The sequence below is a fragment of the Falco punctatus genome (assembly GCF_963210335.1).
Source record: "Falco punctatus genome assembly, chromosome: Z".
Lineage (NCBI taxonomy): Eukaryota > Metazoa > Chordata > Aves > Falconiformes > Falconidae > Falco > Falco punctatus.
Window position 1 is genome coordinate 2,828,508 of NC_137586.1, and position 20,423 is coordinate 2,848,930.

Genomic DNA, 20,423 nt, shown 5'->3' on the forward strand with positions numbered 1-20,423 from the left:
ACCTTTCCTCCTCTGGATCATTTTTTCACCTTGTTATCTGTGAGACAGCAAAGTTCTTGGCAGTTATCTGTGTTCCTGGGCTTCAAAGCTTCAGCAACAGCTTTTTCCTGTGACTTCTTTGTGGGCAATGAACTTGGAAGCAATCACTAATCCACAGCCAATATTTTATTTCCCATTTTCCTCCACGCCAGGCAGCTCTGGAGCCCATCCATCAGCAGGCCACGTACCAGCGGGAGGCGTCTACACGGGCCCTGCCCATCCTGACCAGAGAGCTGATGCTGAGGGGTTCAACAGCTCCCATTCTGCCCTTTAAACTCGACATTCCTTTTATCTGCTTGTTAACGCAAAACTTTGTCGCTCTTGTCCCATCTGTGCCAGTCGCTGTTCCCACCAGATGTCACCAGTTCACAGCGAGGTAACGTTACACCGAGGGGCACCAGGCACTGGGGCGATGCGCAGCAGGGACAGGGCCCTCGATGCTCCGCCAGCCTTGGAGGAACTGCAGCCTCACAGCTCAGCATCTGCACGGCTGCCCCGCGGTGGCTGCGCGCCGGGAGCGGTGGCGCAGCCTGCGCAGGGCGGGCCAGAGGCAGGCCCACCTCAGAGCGCCGCGGCGGCGCCCCCTGCGCCCTCAGCCCTGCCAGCGGGCTGCGCATGCGCACCCCTCCCCCCCGGCCGCGCGCCCCCGGCGTCATGAGGTCACTTCCGCCGCGGCGCTTTGCCATAGCAACCAGCGGCGGCTATGGAGGCGCGGCGGCGGCGGGGCCGGGAGGTGACCGGGCCCGTCCCACACTCCTTGGCGCTGGTGAGGGACCGCCGTGGGGCGGGTGTCCCAGCCCGATGCCGAGACGGCAGGGCCCGCTGAGGGGAGCCGGGAGCGGGCCCCGAGGGATCCCAGTGCTGACTGGGGCAGGGCCCGCTGAGGGGAGCCAGGAGCGATGTGGGGTGCGGGTCCCAGGGGTGCCCAGTGCTGGCTGGGGTAGGGCGTGCTTGGAAGACGCAGCAGCAATGTATGGTGTGGTTCCTAGGGGAGCCCGGTGCAGGGCCCACTGAGAGGACCCGGCAGCGACGTGTGATGCGGGTTCCCAGGGCAGCCTGGTGCTGTGCGGGCTGGGGGCCTTGGGAGGACCTGGTGCCATCCATTGTGAGTCCCCTGGGGAGCTGGGCCAGTTGTACCTGTGTGGGGCAAGGTCACCCCTTTAGGGGTACACGGTCCCTGGATATGCGTGGTGGGGTGTGGCCATGTGCGAGGAGGCGTTCAGGGCCTCGGGAGCTGTGCCCTGGAGAGGGAGGTGTCTGGAGGTTACCTGTGGTGAGAATGTTGGTTTGGTATGTTTGAAGCACACCATAAACATCCCCTTGGATGTACAGGGTAAGATTTAAGCTGTAGCCTGGGCAACAGACAGGTGCTGGCACCTGAAGGCATTTCATGTTTTTGAACTGATGTTGTGCTCTTCAAGGCAAAGCTTGTTGGAATTTACCCCTAATTACCCAGAACTCTCATAATTTGATGTTATGTGCTTATTACATCATGAATTCAACTGAAAAAAAACCCAGAATAACTGATTATATTTTCACCACTGATACTCTCTTTCTTCTACAGAGAGCCAAGCCTCCTAAAGACCAAAGAAGTGACAATTTTTTCTTGGCCCGAAGGCAGAACGAAAAAGAACTCCCTGAAAATGCTGATTTCTTAAAGCTGTATAACCAGTGTCGCAACATCTGTGAGTGGCAGCAACGCAACGAACAAAAATGGCTGCACAGCATTGTACAGAGAAAGGTTGATGCGACAATGCAGGAGTATCTGGCAGGAACTGATGGGAGAAGAGAGAGGTAGCAAACAAGTAGCTAATACCACTGTCTGCCCTACTATTTTCAACTTAACTGTATGTTTAGAGGAATTATTACAGGGAAAAACACTCAGCAGAGCTTAGCGTTGTACATTATGCTGTCCGTTGGGGTGTGGTATTTGTTATTCATTGTAACAGGAAGCATGGGCATGCCTACTTGTCGGTTAAACAGCAACATGTGTAGAGCAAATGGCAGCTATTGGGCTCTTGTTACTAGTACTTATCAGTGAGCCAATCACTAGAGATACATATTCAGACACAGTAGTACAGTTTACGTTGCATTTAGAGCCTTGTCTGCTAAATGCTAGATAAAAGTATTATAACACTTCCATTGTTTATTATTTTTTTTTTTAAGTACAAAGAACACTTTTATCAAAGTGTCAGAAGCTGCAGCTGCTGGGTGTAACTGGGGGTTTTGTTGCAACCTCATCAAGCCAATGTTTAGGTCCTACAAGTAATACTTTGCAGCATGGGCAGTTTAAAAAAGTAGAAATTTTCCAAAAGTCTTTCAAAAATAATAAAGGTGAGGCATATTACTGTCCTGTAAAGAACAGAATTGTGCTGTGGTGATTGCAGGAAAAAAATCATATCGTTTAATTTCTCAGTTATTCTTTCACATTAAGTGACTTTAGAGCTGTGAAGGTCATCGGTTCGGCATCCTGATCTGATGTGTCTTCACAGGAACCATACACCAATTGCACAGAATCACTGAGGCTGGAAGGAACCTCCTGAGATAATCCAGTCCAACCCACTGCTCAACAGTCATCTACAGCAGGTTGCCCAGGATGCTCTCCATTGGGGTTTTGCTTATTTCCATGCATGGCAACTCCACCACCTCTGTGGGCAACCTGTTCCACTATTTGACCACACTCATAGTAAATAAAAAAGAAAAGAGTTTTCTTGTGTTCAGGTGGAATTTCACATGTTTTAATTTGCACCCATTGCCTCTTGTCCTGTCTCTGGATGCTATGCAGAAGAAGTTGTCTCCCTTTTCTGCATTCCCCTGCTTCAGATATTTATATACATTGATAAGATCTCTGTGAACCTTCTCTTCTCTGAGCTGAACGGTCCCAGCTCCTTTAGGAAACATTCTCCTGTCCCTTAATCAACTTAGCGGCCCTTCACTGGGCTTGCTCCCTGAGACTGTATCTTGCTTGTGCTGGGAAGCCCACAACTCGGGATGAGGTCTCATCTGTGCTGAGAGGAAGGATCACCTCCCTTGACTTGCATAGCTCAAGACGATGTTGGCTGCCTTTGCCACAAGGGTGCATTGCTGGCCTATGTTCAGCTTGTCTGCAAGGACTCCTAGGTCCCTTACAGCAGAGCTTCTTACCAGTACAGTAGCCAGTCAGCCACCAGTGTGCATCAATGCATGGGGTTATTCCACCCCAGGTGCAGGATTTTTGTTGAACTTCCTGGGGTTTGTTCTTATTTAGTTGCTTAAGAATCTTTATGCTGTTTTTGCAAGGAGACTGGGCTCAGTAAGGGGTGAAGAGAGTGCAATTCAGTTTCCAGAATTGGTCGGTCTTTGGCTTTGCTACTGTAACTCCCACCAGCAGTGCCAGTGTAGGTCCATAGTGCTCTTGCTCATGCAGTAGCAGGGGCCTACCATTGCATAAAATTGAGAGTGATTTCCCAGAGGCCACTGTGGCATTCAGGCTGGAATCCGAGTTTCTGGATTTCTTAGCCCCACGTTTCTTTACTGCTAAGATTAATTGAGAGGTAGAGGGTGTGTTTAAAAATTGCCAGTTTGACATCATTTTCTCATCAAAGATCTTTCAGGATGAAGTGGTTTACAGAGTGATGCTAAAATAACAAAAGGTAGGTTGAGAGAAGATACAATTGTAGATGCATAGTGAAGGGTGATAAATACCAGGGAGGGATTATGTTGAAGAATTACAATGGTACAAGATCAAATTGGTATCAGCTGATGACAGATGTAGTGTGGAAATTAGAATAATTTGTTAATGAGGAACTGGCATTCTAAAGCAGCATTGGAAATGGGTTTGTAAGGTAAGGACCTTAAATTGTGTGAGGACAGCATCACTCACATTTTGCTGTAAGATTTCCTCCCTAGGCACAACAGGAATGATCCCCGAGTTAAAATTTGATGTTCCCTTGGTTGTTCCCTTCTTTGGCATTTGCAAGAAGTTTTGAAAAGAGCCCAGTACCCATTTTGTGCTCATAACAAATAAAGTAAAACTTTATCATTCAACTGAGGAATTGTTTTAGCTTTTATTTAAATGTTTTCATTACAGGCTTCGTGAGCTTCTGGAGGCAGAGGAAAGTAGGTACTTCGCTGAATTGGAGGCGCTTGGAGAAACAGTACAGGAGAAACAAGCAAAGATGAGGGAGCAGGCAAAATTACTGAGAGAGAAGAGAGAAAAAGAAAGACAGCAAGTGGTGGCTGAAAAACGAGAGCAGCAGTTCAGGTAACACCAGGGAAATATTCTATAAAAGAGAACTTGAATATAAAGATGCAATTTAAGAAGAAGGCAACAACAGTAAACTAAGGAAGGAAAGATGAATGTGATTGAAATGGTAAACAAAAAAAATAAAATTAAGGTGATTTGGATAGAAGTGTATGAGCTTTGCCAAAGGTGAAAGGTCTCAGCTATGTTGTGTGCAGTGGAGTATAGTCTTTTTCTGACTTCCAGTGAAGGAGTACAGCTTCTAAAGACCAGGGATCTAAATTTGCAATGCTGCAATGCTCAGTAAAGTGTGTGAGAAAAATTTTCATTAATAGAGATGAAGGTAACAGGTGGAGAGAACTGTACTGTCTGCATTATTTGATTTAAGTGTTGAGATACCTTGAAAAATTTCTTTAAAGTGATGTGCGAAACTTGCCCTGTGTGAGCAATCCTGCACTTTCACCTGCCAAGTCAGCTATTTTTATAATTCCTTGTTCTGGTGTACAGTTCTATTTTGGCTTTATGTTGTTGGTGTGAAAAGGGTTCATGGAAAGTTAATTTGGCCTAAATCATGCTTATTAAGCTCATACATTGAAGTTCTTTGAAAAGTAAAGATTGTCCAAAAAGTCAGTGGTTTTATTTGTTGCATATTTTTCAAGAGTACCAGCTGAAGATAGGGTTTTAATGCAGCCTGAAGTTCTGTGCCAAGATGTCCTGGATGCTGAGCATGGCAGCATCTTTTGAAGACATTAAGATTTGCAGGTACTTATTAGGCCCTGAGGCCTTGGCATGAAATCTGAGTTGTTCAATTCTTGGAAATCTGGTTTTCTAAGGAAGGGATGAAAATAATATTAAAGTAATTTAACTGTAATCATGCGAAGTGTCTCTTCCCGGTCTCCCTCAGTGCTATGGAAATCCACAACTCCTGCTTCTTGGTGTGCAGCGTCTGGGGACGAAAATCAATGCTTGCTTTCACTTGTGCAGGCTCTGATTAACTAATTTCACAGATAAATGTTTCTTAAAAATGGGGTTTATTGACTTACATGGGTGTTAAGGCTGTGTAGGTACTTCTAAATTCACATGCTGGATTTAAAATATGGCCCTCACAATTTACAATTCCTAGTTTGTTTTCTACTCATCCTACAGTGGTTGAAATGGACTTTTAAAATTGTTTAGAGGCGATGATGCTGGAATACCTTTTATTTTGTACTTGTAGCTTGTCTTACATGCCAAGGAGAAGGTAATCAGCTTGCGATTTAGACATCTAAATATAGGCGACTGTTGGTATCTTTACATTCACTGGGAATCTGAAATTCTGTTCTAGACAGCAGTTAGAGGAACCTAATGTCATCCTAAAGTAGGCGTGGTCTGTCAGTTGATGTGCACCCTAGGTTCCACCGACTGCATTGATTTGGTTCCCATTGATTAGAACAATAATTTAGCTTATGCGTATATTCCTGTTTAGATGCCTACTTTAGTATTTTAATTGCAAATTGAATCCCACCAGTGAATCTCACCATCTGGCGATACATACTTGGACTTTCATACTGCCGTTGCCTCTCTTAATGTCTCGGGTCCATATTCTTCCTAGTACAACCCTACTGATGGTTCACGTAGTCTCATGGGATCATTCCCATCATCCTTCTGCCTTTCCTAGTGTGCTCTTGGATCTAGGCAATATTTGTACCACATAGTATCTCCATTAAAAGGTGTTGCTGAAGCTTTACTGGTGGCATTCTGCTGGTTTTTAAGTTTTTCAGAGGCTTTGGAGGCAGTGAAATCATCTTTCTTCACAGCTCTTATGAGTGGCAGTCTTTGAGTAGCTTTGCTAATGAATCTTCATCCTACAGTGCAGAGTCCTTCTCTTTGGCTGTCCTGATGTAACGGAACTAAATTTCTATAGTTGGTTCCTCACTCTGTTCTTCTAGCTCAGTCTATTTCTACTTTTAAATTAAGGTCCCTATAAAAACCCAAAACTCTAATAACACCACTGACAGTAGTCCACCTTGAGTCTTGATCATTCTTTTGAAAGACAGATATCCTTCTTCATGTATGTGCCTAGTAATATTCTGAAGTCTTTTCTTCTCTGTCCTTCTCCAATGAGAAAGGAAGTCTTTACTGTGATGATTGATTCTGATTAGAGTAGTAACTTCTAATATCTGAATCTGCATGTATTTGTTGTCTTTACATATCCCCAAATCTGTTTTCCCCCCAGTGTTAGCTGTCACTCTTCCTTCTAAGCCATGTTGGTCCATGCAGAGATCTGGGAGCAGGCTTTGCTGCTCAGGAGACCAACACTTATTGAAGATCCACAACCAGAAATCTGTGATTGTGTCACAGCCTGTCCTTTAGGGTAGTGGTCTCCAAACATCTTTGATTGCACAACCTTAACAGTAAAAAGAATTTTTAGCACTCACTTCAATACATATACTTATTTATCAATTATAAACTTGAATTACTGTACTAGTATATTAGGTACATTATAAAAACATATACAAAAATAGAAATTATGAGGGTGAGGTGAAGCTGAAATAAAGAGTGTTTTTATTTTTAATGTTATTTATTAATGGTACAAAATATATTTTCTTCCCCCACCCTAAAGGATTGTCTTGCACGCCCTGCTTTGGAGACTGTTGCTCCAGCGCACACCCAGAGGAGCCCTGGGAGGTCCTTTCAGCAGCAAATGGACATCCACATGATTTTCTGTTTCTCTTTGCCTGTGGATTTACAACTCTTTTGAATGACTTTCTGAAACCTAATACAGACTTCTTTATATTTCTTTAACTTTAAGCAAGGCACTCCACTCTTTTGCAGCTATAGATTCACAAACATGAGGTACAGGAGAACCTGTAGCATACAGTGCTCCAGTACATTATTCCAGAGTACTAAAAGGCAGCTCTTCTATCAGCCATGTGAGCTGGGTTTGGAGCTGTAGCCTGATGGTATAGATATAACAGCATGTCAGTAGTGGTGTTAGCCAGGAAGAGTCCTTTGTTACAAGATGACAGAGGGCATGGTCCTTAGACCACTGGAGTCCCACTGAAATTCATTTTCATGAAGGGCTACAACTTGTGTGAGAAGATATTCAGCCAGTTTTAGCCCAAGGGCATGTCTGTCATTGGTACCTTTAAAGAAAATTGCAATGTTTTAAAATTTGCATAAAACACCTATTACATCCTCTTTCTTGTGATAACATCAGAAGCATCCACACAGAGAATGTTATCACAGCAACTTTGTACTGCAGCCATAAATTGAATAAATAACTGGAGTGGGGGTGGGTGGGTGGTGGTGGTGGTAAGATAAATGCAGTTTCTGACTTCAGGAAGTAGCTACATACAGGCACAATTTTAATGTTAAGAAGCTTAGGATAGCAAAGTGAGGAAGAAAAACAGCCATCTGGGGGAGCAGATGTTTATAGGTTGCTGTAAAAGCTGCTTTGAAGGAATTATTTTGATGAAATCAAGCAATTACAGGGTTATTTTATATTAAAATTCTAACCATGCTGAACTTTTGTTTAACTTCTCTTCCCCTCTGAGAATTCAATTAAATTCAGATTAGTTTGTAATCATGAAAAAGAATAACTAATTCTTTATTCCTTCACTGCTGAGAGAACTTTGAACCCATTGCGTTAAGGTGATATAGTTATTTATAATGGTGCAGGATGTAAAATCTTAATAATGACACGTTTCCCTCAGAACATTTGAGAAAGATGTTTTTCATGAGTGTTACTTAGTACTATAGTCTTTAATCACCACTAACTCCTACCCAGGAGTTGGATCGCAGTGTTAAAAGGTAAGAAAAACAGGCAATGATGTGGTATGTTTGTTGACCTGCTTGAAGGCAGGAGCATCTCCTGGAGTGTGCCGTGGCTCACGGCATGCACATCACTCTGCTGTGCTCTGTGCTTGTTGCTGAGACAACCATAGTCGGAAGGTTCCTGTGCCGTACTAGAGGTAAAATAGCCATCCCTTTTCACTAGCCTGCACTGGTGTCTGCCCCTTTGTTACTGAATTTCCTCACCCTTCTCTTCTGAGGCTGAGCTAAGGATGGTTCCTCACTCCAAGGACAGTTTCCCTGTTAGAGGATCAAAGCCCAATTCCAGGAACCCAATATGTGGTTAGAGGATGTGGTCTGTCCTTGGGTTGGGGGAGAAAGTGATGAATGTGGCAAGTTTTATCTTACAGAGACTTTGGTATTGATGAAAGGGGGCTTGACATATTACTGATGTTTCTTCTCAGTCAGGATCAGGTAAGAGGCTAGAAATACCTTCTGGATGTCAAACACAATGAGAATTTTGTTGTCATGGCACTGCTTTCCCTTCTATTTTTTGTGTATAGTGCTTAGCACCTTCCACCACAGGCTCCAAGGCATTAGGTGCTTTACAAATAGAGGATGGAGAGAGATGCCCTTGGCCCCAGAAACTTACAGATGAAATGTGAGGCAGCAAACAGTGAAAGCTGACAGGAAGAAAATGTGGCAAGGCCTCTGCTTCTGCATGAAGTTACAGGTCATGGATTGTGTTCTTTGGCTGTGTCTCACTCCTGCAGCACCAAGGGGCAACAAGGTGTGGCAATCTTTCTCCTCTGCAGTCACAGCTCTGATTTTGCCCTGCTCCACTGTAAATTTGACTGGTTGGATGGCTGTTGCTGTGGCACTGAGAACAGGGTCAGTGTGACTTTTGGCACTGCTGCTTTTTCTGCCTGTCAGCAGCTTGTTCAGCTGATTTTGAACCAGAGGAGAACTTTTTGGGGAAATGCTCTGTGGTTTACAAGCCCTAAGTAATTTTTATTAGACTGGCTTAACATGGAGTTTTATTGGTAAAGCTTTGGACAATCTTCTAAGCCAGTGCATAATTATTACACACTGGTGGTTGCCTCAGCCACATACTAACGATACCAGGAGCTGTGCTCATTCTGTGCTTGTTAGGAGGTGAGTAGGAGGTGATGAAGGAGTAGTGTCAAGTAGAAGCCATTATTCTGGAGCATAATCCTACTAGTTTTAGGGCAGAGATGATTTATAGGCCACCAGTAACAACCTGTGTTGCTAAACTCTTTCCCTGTTTGCCTCATTGCCAGCGGATATAGCAATTGCCTTAGGTAGAGGCCAAATTTCCATCGTTTCTGTAGCCTCTGTGGAGGTGTGACACCCACGGCCCCGAATAGAGACTAACGCTCCTATTAATTCTACACGCAAAACCCATGCCAGGGAATATAGATGTGGGTTTAGATGGAGACAGCAGCTATATTGGACTGAGGAATCATTTAGGGAAGTGAAGACTGCAAAGACAGATCCTTGGAAGAGTCACAGAACATGAAAAAGCAAGCCACCAAATGTCCTGCTTTTAGTGCTGGTAAACCTCGCTTTGCTTTTCAGTCAAAAAAAAAAAGATCTTAGGCAATGGAATCAATTCAGGTTTTGTTTCATTGCTGCAGTTAAGAAAATTAAATAACTGTCCTGATATGGTGACTGAAAGTACTATGAGATAGTTGCTTGATGAATATTTAATATTTTTGCTACACAGGATTGTCAGCTAAATGTATAAAGTAATAGTATTTCACGTTGTACAGGTAACTGCTGCTGTCATGCATCAGTTCTATGTACTAGTTTCACATTTTGATTTTATGAAAATCTATATCCTTGTTATAGAACAGAATTAAAATGCTTGTATATTGTTCAAATTAAATATTGTTCCATAGCATATGTTGATCTCAATAGTGCTTTGTTTGTAAAAATTAAAGCAGAATCTGTAAATAGTTGTGTTCTTCAAGTGAAGAGATAAATACCTGTTTATATGTAAGTCAGTTGCAGTGAGTAAATGAAAATTGAAAGCTGCATTATTTGTCTGACTTTATAGCTTCTCCAGACTTCTATTGCAACTTTTCTGAATTATCCCACAAAAATTCATTAAAAAAATTAATAAGTTTCTTGTGGTTCCTCTTTAACTGTGTAACCTAATTTTCCACGCTCAAAGTATTTTCTGAATACGAATGAGCTTTTGAGTGACTAAAACCTATTCTAAGTCTTCATTTGAATAAAGAGCAACCTACGTGTTTGAGCAAGCATAGTGTACATATTTTGTATGTTTAAAACGGGGTATCTATATACACACAAACCCCACACAACGCATGTTCCAACTACATGTATACATTTTATATAAAATACACGTTGTATGTATATATTGTGCATGTATATATAGCTGTGTTTGGTGGTTTTTTTTTTTTACAAATGAAAATACAGGACCTGCTCTTCCACTCACTAATATCAAAACCTCCATCAAATCAGGCTCTCTGTGATTCCTTAGGCTTCACAAGGAGTCAGTGTTAGATCAGGTATAGAATTTGGCACCCTGATCCAAAATCCTTTGAGTAGTTCTGAGCTGGGAGCCTTCATCCATCACACACCTCCAGACTTGCTTATTATTTGGAGACTTTTAAAACTTTTATGTTGCCTTTCAGAGAACAATGTGAGGAGCTCCGTGTACATTGGATGAAGAAACATCAGAAGGAATTGTGTGCAGACCAGCTGGCCCAGCTAGCTCTGAAGGAGGAACTGAAAAAGCAACAGAAGAAGAAGGAGCAGATGTTTGCAGAGCTTTGGAAAGAGGATAGGTTGGCTAAGGAGAAGCAAGAGGTGGTGAAGATGCAGAAGTCAGTGGAACAGAATCGGCAAATCCTGAATGTGCTCAGTGCCCAGATAGCAGTGCTCAGTGCTCGCAAAGAGGAGGAGAAGCGGCTGAAGGCGGAAGAGTCTCGGTTGCTGGTAATTTCCATATAATTTCTATTTGGTGTTGTGTGTAAGGCCCTCCTAATGATAGGCTTACTAGATATTTAGATTAATCCATACCTTATTTGTATCTTCACTGATTCCATTAGTATCTGAGACTGCCCTATTATGCTAAGCCTCTTTTCCAGAGCTGTGGCAAATGCATTCCTGTTTACAGAGGGAAATACATCTTTTGAAACTTTGCATTGTAAAGGATTTTGGCATTCAAGACCTCTCAGTGCTTTTGTGGGAAATAGAAATGTTTTTAAGCTTTTGCCAGACATCTTTGCAATTTTCTGATTTCCAGTTTCCTGTGGGATAGCTAGAGTCTTGTGTCCCAGCTGTAATGCATAACACTAGATCTCAGACCATGATATATATGTTTAATCATCACAGTAAGTGCACTGGTAGGAAGCAGCACGAGTGTGCTGCTCCCAGAAGGGAAGGTGAGCCAGAAGCCAAAGGTGACAGCAGGGCAGGTGGGTAAGCTGTCCTTTCCAGCAAGAGTCCCACAGTACCCAAAGGAATGGAGCAGAGCAGGTCTGCTGACAGTAACCAGGGTTGTCATCTAACAGTCCAAACTGCTCGGCAGGTCTGTAGTGATGAAGTCCAAGATGAAGCCAGCAAGTCAAGTCAGCAGGTCTGAAGCAGGACAGACCTCAGGCACAGGCATACCTGCAGTGTAGGTTACTTAGGCAGCACCAAAGGCGAGAACCTGAGCCTAACAGCAGCTCCCAAGTGACTTCTCTCAGCCCTTTCTCACACTGCTCTTTCCCAGCTCACTGATTCAGGGCTGATGTCAGGGCTGGCTGTGAGCACAGGCAGCCAAGCCGCTGCAGAGAGGTTGCAGAGCCTATTGGTACACTCAGGACCCTGACACATACTCGAGGAGACACATTGATATGAAAAATTCCAACTGCTTATGCTCCAGCTGACTGAATTTCAGAATCTAAGTTTTTAAAAAACAAATTAGCAAGCAGTGCCTAAGCTTTCTCACCTGTTAGTGCTGGCTGCTGTTGAGTGTCACATCGCAGGAGGCGTTTGGCTACCTTGGCCCAGCTGTTTGACTACTACCCTCTTTTTTTCCTCAGCTCTCCCCAGTCTAGGCTTGCTGTAGTGGTGCTGACTTTCATGGGGCTTGCTAGTTCACAGTATTTTGTGTTGACTTTGTGAGTTATGGGAGACTAGTTCAGACTTGGTCTTTGTTTTGTGGCTATTTACATGTAGTTGACTGAATGATCACTCAGGGTACTCATTCAGGCACTGGAAGCTGATGTTGGCAAGATACATACTTTACTGCTTTTTAAAAATAATGAATCTTAAAGCTTTGAAAATCCTGGCTGTAAAACAGTAGAGTCCGTATTTCAAGCTAGGCTGTGATGTTTCACTTATTTAAAAACATGCAGAATAATATTATTTTCTTGTAACAACTTTTAAGGCACTGCCAAACCTCCCAGGCAAAGACGACTTCTACGTAACTGGCCTTTTCAGAAAAATGCTGTTAGAATAGAAGACTTTGTAGCTTCCCCTGAAGACAGTTGCGTTGGGTTCTGTCAAGAGGATAAATTTCTGGTGAAGTGGTTTAGTCTCTGGAAAACAAGCCTTCTTCAAAGGATCTGTAAAGGAGAGTTTCTGTATTAAAAATGGGATGTAATCCTTTTTCAGCAGAAGAAAGATGTGACAGATGGCCTTATTACAAGTTTCTCAGTGCAGTGTTGGTAGCCTCTAATGATCAGGGGTTTTATCTGGGTGAAGGACACAGTATGGGTAGCTAAGTTTCTCTGTGTGTAGTAGTTTCTTCTGGTTGTTGCAATGGACGCGGATTATTTAGTAAACCTAAAACTTGCACCTTGTCCATGATAGACTATATGTGTGCATCAGGGTATCTCAGGCTGGATGACAAAACAGCCAGCAATTTTTGCATTAGCTACATTACCTACATAGCTGCCTTCCCCACCCCCCCCATCCCCACCCCGTCTTTTTGCTCTGTTAAAAAATTGTGATTTATTGAGAAGGTAATTGAAATCGTGTTATTCTGGCTGTAGTCTCACAAGTGCTAGGTGAGTTTCTGCCACTGGACTTTGGTCATGGCTTGCAGATGGATGGTTGGTAACAATTTCTTTGTACTTTTACAGTGTTGTGTTACCCCATCATGTAAACTTTCATAGAATAAGCACCATGGATCCCATCCTTGGCTACTCTCATACCACTTCACTGATGTCAGAAATCAGCCTGAAACATGTGCCAACGTGGCCAGTAGACTGCTGTTTCCACTTTCAGTCTTCACTGTTCAGAGTTTTTTGGATTATTTATTCTGTGGCTCAGATAATATATACTGAGTTTCAAAACTGTTTTACCAGCTTCTGAAAGTGAATTTGACCATGCAGGCAGACAGCAAAGTCAGCTTTGGCTTTGAAATGCAACAAGAATCAGTGAGTGCTCTATGTCCAGCACAACAATTTCTGTTCCTTAGGAAGTGCAGCTTGTACTTCCATATGGGAAAGATGAGGCCTGCTGTGTATGACAAACCTGCTGATGCATTTTAGAAGACTTACATTACAAACGAGACATTTAATTTTATAACAGGTTAACAAAAACCTGTGTACCTTCAAGACTGCTGAAGCATTTGTTTCTGAGACGTGTAGATAAGTAAATGATGGTTACGTACTGTTTTATGACTATGTTTGAGTGCAGTTGTGCTTGTAAATGCAAATGCAGGTTGTTCAGGAATTATGTTACGTTACTATATTGATGCTATTTTGGGTTTGTTTTTTCAGCTAAATAATCTTGAATACACATATACTTGTTTGATTGTGAATACACATTCACAATTTTTCATTGGTTTTTCCTTAAGAACTCAGCTTTACTGTCCATTTTTCTGTTTCTTCCAATATGAAGTAAAATGGTTTGAAGCCATGGAAATTCAGTAATTGCCCATCAAAATATAAGGATCCAATTACTTACTTTGTGCAACCTCATGTCCAGTAGAGACATAGTGCTGTGAACATCCAGCACAGATGCAGGACAGATAATATATTCAGAAACAGGAGGAACACATGGCTCTATTACTGGTTAGTGATAATGGCTTTGTGTGAAGACTTGGAGCACTGAGGGGCTGGAGCGTGTCCAGAGCCGGGCAGGGGGCTGGGGAAGGGGCTGGGGCACAAGTGCTGTGGGGAGCGGCTGGGGGAGCTGGGGGGTCAGCCTGGAGAGGGGGGGCTGAGGGGAGACCTTCTTGCTCCTACAACCCCCTGAGAGGGGCTGGAGCCAGGGGGGTCGGGCTCTTCTCCCAGGGAACAGGCGACAGGACGAGAGGGAACGGCCTCACGTTGTGCCGGGGGAGGGTTCGGCTGGGAATGAGGGAAAATCCCCTCACGGAAAGGGTGGCCAAGGCTGGCACAGGCTGCCCGGGGGGCTGGCGGCACCCGCCCTGGGGGGATTTATAACACCTGGAGATGTGGCGCTGGGGGCCAGGGGTTAGCGGTGGCCTTGGCAGTGCGGGTTAGCGGTTGGACTCTATGACCTTAAAGGCCTTTTCGAACCTAAGTGATTCTATGATTCTGTATGTGCTGCAATGATACTGATTTCTCTAAACAGATGACTGCCTGCTTGGAAGTATTTGGAGAACACCAGGCATTCCAGTGTTTTGGTATTGAAGTGCATGCGATAATTAAAGAGAAAAAAACCTGAGTTCTAATGGATGATATGCTAAAATGTTCATGCTTTCTAACAGATGATGCTAATCCTCTAATGTCAGCCAGAAAGGCTTTAAATATTTATCTTCTCTTTTCAATGTTCCAATCAAATTAGTTCTAGCCATCCCTTAGGTACGCAGTGATTCTACAAGCTGGTTATTATTACCGTTGCAGGAAGAACAGCAACAACTGCTTAAGCTAGAAAATGAACAACTTCAGATGGAGAAACTACAGAAACAGAAGGAATGCAGGGATGCATTGCTCAGTGCAGCACGAGACAAGAAGAATCATCTTAATGAATTAAAACAAGGTGAACTTGCCCTAGAGTTGAAGATCCTAGAAAAATCTCTTCAGGAACCTCAGGAGGACGCTGAGGAGAAAACAAAAAGAAAAGTAAGTGCTAGAGGTGTTCATTGTGAAGTTGCGGGGTAGCACCTCATCTAGACTAATTATGCGGCCCTTAGTGAACTGCATAGTATAAATGAGATCAGACGCAAGCCCTTTTCTCTGAAGAAGTTGCTGCTTTTGTTGCATGGCCTGTTGCCTCTCCTCCTGCCAGCTCTCTGCTTCTCAGAAGAAGCTCATTATCTGTTAAAACCACAGTAAGTGCTAGACAAAAGAAGGAGGCTCTCAGGAAATGCTGGAATCTTGTCTCTCTGTGCTGATTTCATTGTATGTAAATCACCTGAGCTTTTTCATCCTTATACTGTACGGTTTTAACGGAGGTTAGAAAAATATTTTGTGTCATGGATCTGATTTATTGAATATTTGTAACTGGCAGAAGAAAGTAAATATTTAACTTCTAATTCATTAATACTAAGAAATAGTTGTAAATCTTTAATAGCTGGATATATAGATGCAAAACCTCATGTTAAGTGTTTGCAGATGCCATGAAATGATGGATATGTCTGTTTCTTCCTAAAGTTTAAACAAATTCATTATCCAACTTCAGGATGAAAACAGGTCTTAGGGCAACTTTGAGACAGAGGAGGGAGCTGCATTCATTACTCTGCTCAAGGTATTTGGAAGCTCATGTAGTTTAGGGAAGTTGTATAAACTCACTGTTAGACCGTGGCACAAATTTAGAGGAGATGATACGTATATTTATTGGATCCAAAGGCTTCTAATGCAGATGATGGCAAGTGGTCTGCGATACTGAAAAATCAGAGACAAAACTCTCTAATACCCAGTTTGGAGTGTTAGAAGGCAGGCATTCTTTATTTTTGGCCCTGGATGCATGGGGGATAAGTTCTGCTCAATGTGCATACCGACTTTCTTCACTGTTTATCTTTATATGGCCAATCTATGCATATTAATGACACTGCTGAGAAACTATTGTCATATTCATTACAGTTCCAAGAACTACTTAACATATCTGCACACTTACTATGCGTGTGTGGTCTAATGGGTTGGGGGTCCTCTGGTGGTCGTTTGGGACATCTTCATCCTCTTGTTCATCATCTTCCTCTTCTTCTTTTTCTTTTCATGACCTTCTCTTCTTATGGCCCTGTTTCAGCACTCCTGGCTCATGTCTTGGTTTTGGACTAGTTCTTATCGCATTGGTAGCTAAGCTATACAATGCAGCGTTCTACTAGTAGCTAAACTGTAATACAGCCTTGCATAGCTTGGCAATGTCATGGATACATTAGTTGCAATGCTTACAGTTAAGCACACTGGTAAAATTACCCTGGTTATCACCTGGTTAGCTGTGAAAAGTTTGTAAAATCTGTGTTGTAGGCAGCTGAGCTGCTATGAGGGAAAGGGTCACTCTGTATTTGTCCTGCTCTTATGCTGTTGTCCAGGCACTGCCAACTGGCCAGGAAGAAGATTCTGCACAGCTCTTTCCCATGGCAGGGTTTGGAATGGAACTCTAGGCTCCCAGTTCCCACGATGGCCACAAACCACCACTTCTCATTATGTTTTGAAAGGCTTTTTTGAACTAATTAACTCAGATCTGCAAATGTCTGTGTGCTTGCAGCAAGAGCTGTTGAAGGAGCAACAGACTTACCTGGCACACCTGGCTCAACAGCAGGAAGAGGAGAAACAGCGAGAAAAAGAGGTGGACAAGCTCCTCGATGAAGAGATGGCAAAAGTTTGGGCCAGGAAGGCTGAGCAAATGCGATTAGAAAAGGAGGCCAGAAAGCAGCTACTGAAAGATGTCCTGAATACAAGACAACTACAGATTGAGGAGAAATGTAAGTAATAACAGCTCTCTGTCTGCGCACTGAACCTACTGCATGAATGCAGGCTGTGGCAAAGACAGAGGGGGTATGACACATGTCTTTTGGGAAGACCATCTGGCCCAGCATGCACAGGCTGTATGGTTGAGTGGACAACAATGCTACTCTCTCTGAATCTGCATCTGAAACTTTACTCCTACGGGCATTCCTTCCACTAATTTCCTATTGCTATCACCAGAACAAAGCTAAGTAAAGTAAGGCTTGCATGAGGAAGCAGTCATTATTATTAATTATTGTTATTAATAAGTTCTGAATATGAGATCTTTTTTATTTGAGTAGATGAAAAACAAGCTACGAATAGACTTGTCATTGTTTGTGTGCTTCTTCAGAAGCAACAAAACTCAGGCTTGCTGTTTAGGCCACTTGGCTTGAATTCAGTTTTGCTGTTCCTTGAAACTTAGCAGTGCTGTTACCTTCTGAAAATTATTTTTTTGTGTTTTGTTTTGTTTTTTTTTTCAGTGCAGAGAAATGCAAAGGAGCAGCAAGAACTCGTTCAAGAGAGGAAGTTATTAGCTGAAGCAGTCGCAGAACTCAAGCATACAGAAAAAGAAAGACATGCAAGGTATTTTTCTTTCATTTTGTAGCAGCTCAGTCTTTTAAGCTTCTGGGTAGGCTAATTCTCATTTTCAGGTAAGTCTAAAGAGCACTGTGTGGGCTTTCTTCTTTTCAGGGAGCCTCTGCCACCATGCAGCCTCTCAGCTCTGGACTGCTCAATAGCAGCCCTATTATATTGCAGTTGGTATTAAATCACTAATTCTGATCTCATTCTACAAATACTGGCATTTCATTAAATATCCTTGTTTTGGGCTTTTGGGACCATCGTTTGACTTACATATATGTTATTAAATACATCCCCCCATATTCCAAGCTGTTACTGTGAGTTGCAGAGGTTTGGGGAGGAGGGGTAATGAAAGGTTAGTTTGTTACTTACCTGGGAGAACAAGTGTGTTCAGGCTTATTGCTGAGCTCCGCCCACACACATGCCCTAAACAATCATATAGGCAGCCACCAAAACACCAGGCTGCTCCGTGTAACCCAGCTGCATGGGATTCTGCTTATCTCACAGCTCAGGGTGAGAATATAGTTATATGCAGTAGCTGAAGTGTTCCTCTGGATGTCATGCAAGGCTTAGGGCAAAGGGCCTTAGTTCACTTACTCCATTTCACTTTTGTACTCCTGCCCTAGCTCCACTATATTTGTACAATGCCCTAGCTTGTCTGTGGGAGGTAACCAGGTAGCTCGTTCCAGAGCCAGTATCTGTTGTGTTCTCTGATGGCTGCGTTGGTAACAATCTCCTGGCTACAGCAGAAATCTCACCCTTTGGAAGGAAACATGCTGGGCTTCATTTTGGTTATGTTTCACTCAGCAAAGATGGCATTCAGTGATGTCAGTGTTTGTGGTTCAACGCGTTGTGTTAGTGCACAAGTCTTGACTGGACTGTTGGCATTTTAAGTGTCTGTGTGAGTCTGTGCGACTCCTGCTGTAGAAGTGCCTGAACACGTAGGTAGATTTCCACTGCTTCTCCAGAGGGTAGTGAAAGTACTATATGAGTCTCGAGGTAGAATGGAAGAATGATTTCTTCTGACAGCCATTTCCTAGAATATCAGTACAAAGCCAAAGCAGGAGCCTGCACCCTGCCTCCCCTGTTGGCAGTAGCTTGTAATCTTCAGAATGAGGGAGTGGAGATGGGGTGTACAGCTGTAGCAGCAATGAGCTGGGAAAGGACTCAGGCCTGACACTCATTCTCTGTCCTCTTGCTGCCACTGTGAGGGGCAGTGAAGGGCATGGTGATTACGAGGAGTTTTATTCATTTTTTTTTCTCTTTTTTTTTTTTTATAAGCACTGATTTTGCAATCTGCTCTATCAAATACAACATAATGCAATTAATTTTCTAAAGATTGTTTAGATTAGCATGTAGTATTTGGTTAACAGAGTGGTAGTTATTCTTAAAACCTAAAAGGAGTTTTGGATGGTTCTTTATGGTTGAATGCTAACAGATTAAATAATAAGAAATAAAAAGTTGTGTTTTTTTTTACCCACACTTCACAAATAATCTATCTGCATGCTCTTTCCAGAAAAGTAAAGGAAGCAAAAGAATACCAAGAACAACTCATGGCTCAAATTGCCTATCGACAACAGGCCCATGATGCTGAGGAAGAAGAGAAGCAGCGAGAATATGAATTGGGTCTATCAGCAGAGAGAGCTTACCAAGAAAGGATACAGGACATTTTATCAAGGCCTTGGGAGAAACTAGCAAACACCCATCCTTTGAGAAGAAAACTAACGTCTAACTCTTGAGACCAGTTACTATGATATTTTAGCTCACTCAGTTGCCTTTAAAAACATTTTCTACGGATGTTTATAACTGACTCGAGTTAGTGCCTCTCCACTGTGATGCTCAAATTATTTAACTGGAAAATACAAGAAATATTATTCTAAAAGTTATTTTTTCCCCATGGATTTTTTTGACAAAATGACTGATCCAAATCAAAGCGTTTCACCTTTTAATACAAGAATACTGTATGTTCTCTGCAGTATAAAAGTGTATTATTATGACATGAACGATATGTAGGCATTCTTTAAGATCTGGACAAAGAAAATTTGTAGAAGAGTTTCAGCAAACTTTTATTAAAATGCCTTTCCAACTGCAAATATTTGCAGAATTTTTTTGCATTTAGACAAGAAGTACTTGGTGAGTTATCTTGATTTTCCTTGTTAAAGGAAAAAACAATGAATTCTTTTAGTATGGCATGGACAGTAAAGAGCTGGTTCTGCTCTGCGTATATTCTGATAGCTGTCGAATGATCTGTGGAATATCAGAGTCCCAACACTAGTCTGAGACCTCTGCTTGGACAGAATTAATTGTGCAGGATTGAAGCTATCATTTTCTTGTGAAAAGGATTATTATTTATCACTTTGATGGCAACTCTGTTTCTTTGGACTGCTTTGGATTGCCACTAATGCCACAGTCTGAACACACAAAATGGGGCAGGTGGACCACCAACACCATTTTACAATTCAGCAACACAAAAAATGGGCAGTTGTCAACAGGAAGGTCTCAGAAGGGTTTTGCCAGTGGGGAGGAGGAACACCTCCTCACCAGCCTCTCAACTCCCCGTATTACTGGCCAGATTGCCCTTTATGCAGGAGGAGCAGGGGGTGGCACAAGGGGGACAGGTGGGAGCAATTCAGCTTCTTCCCCATGGCATTGCCTCAACCACCTCCCTGATATGTGTTTCATTAGTTTCTCTTCTGTCCTTTTCAGAGGGAAGTGAAGAATGCATTTCCTTACGTCCTTTCTTGCTCACAGACTTTGTGGCATTTGGAAATGTTGGGGTTTTTTTTATTTTGTTTGTTGCATTTTTCCATTTGAGTCTTTGCTGCTGATGATCTGCAGGTGTTTCTCCCTCCTCCTTCAGCTTTTTAGCTTCTACCATCTTTCCTCCAGCCCTTGCTTTTCCACTC

General features: G+C 42.8%; 1 protein-coding gene across 3 annotated transcripts; it reads left to right on the plus strand.

Annotated features, from left to right (window-relative positions):
- Nucleotides 1-2: 2 nt before the first annotated feature.
- On the plus strand, nt 3-20,091 carry CFAP53 (cilia and flagella associated protein 53). 3 transcript variants are annotated; one of them, XM_080371621.1, is made up of 8 exons: nt 3-415; nt 1,604-1,833; nt 4,109-4,282; nt 10,717-11,020; nt 14,893-15,111; nt 16,697-16,913; nt 17,418-17,520; nt 19,034-20,091. In XM_080371621.1, exons 1-8 carry the CDS (start codon nt 395-397, stop codon nt 19,254-19,256), a joined length of 1,491 nt encoding a protein of 496 aa, XP_080227747.1. In that variant the 5' UTR covers nt 3-394; the 3' UTR covers nt 19,257-20,091. The 3 variants fall into 3 exon arrangements, with proteins under 3 accessions (XP_080227747.1, XP_080227746.1, XP_080227748.1); XM_080371620.1 differs by having other exon boundaries at nt 276-805; nt 19,034-20,086; XM_080371622.1 differs by lacking the exon at nt 4,109-4,282 and having other exon boundaries at nt 276-805; nt 19,034-20,087.
- The last annotated feature ends 332 nt before the right edge of the window (nt 20,092-20,423 follow it).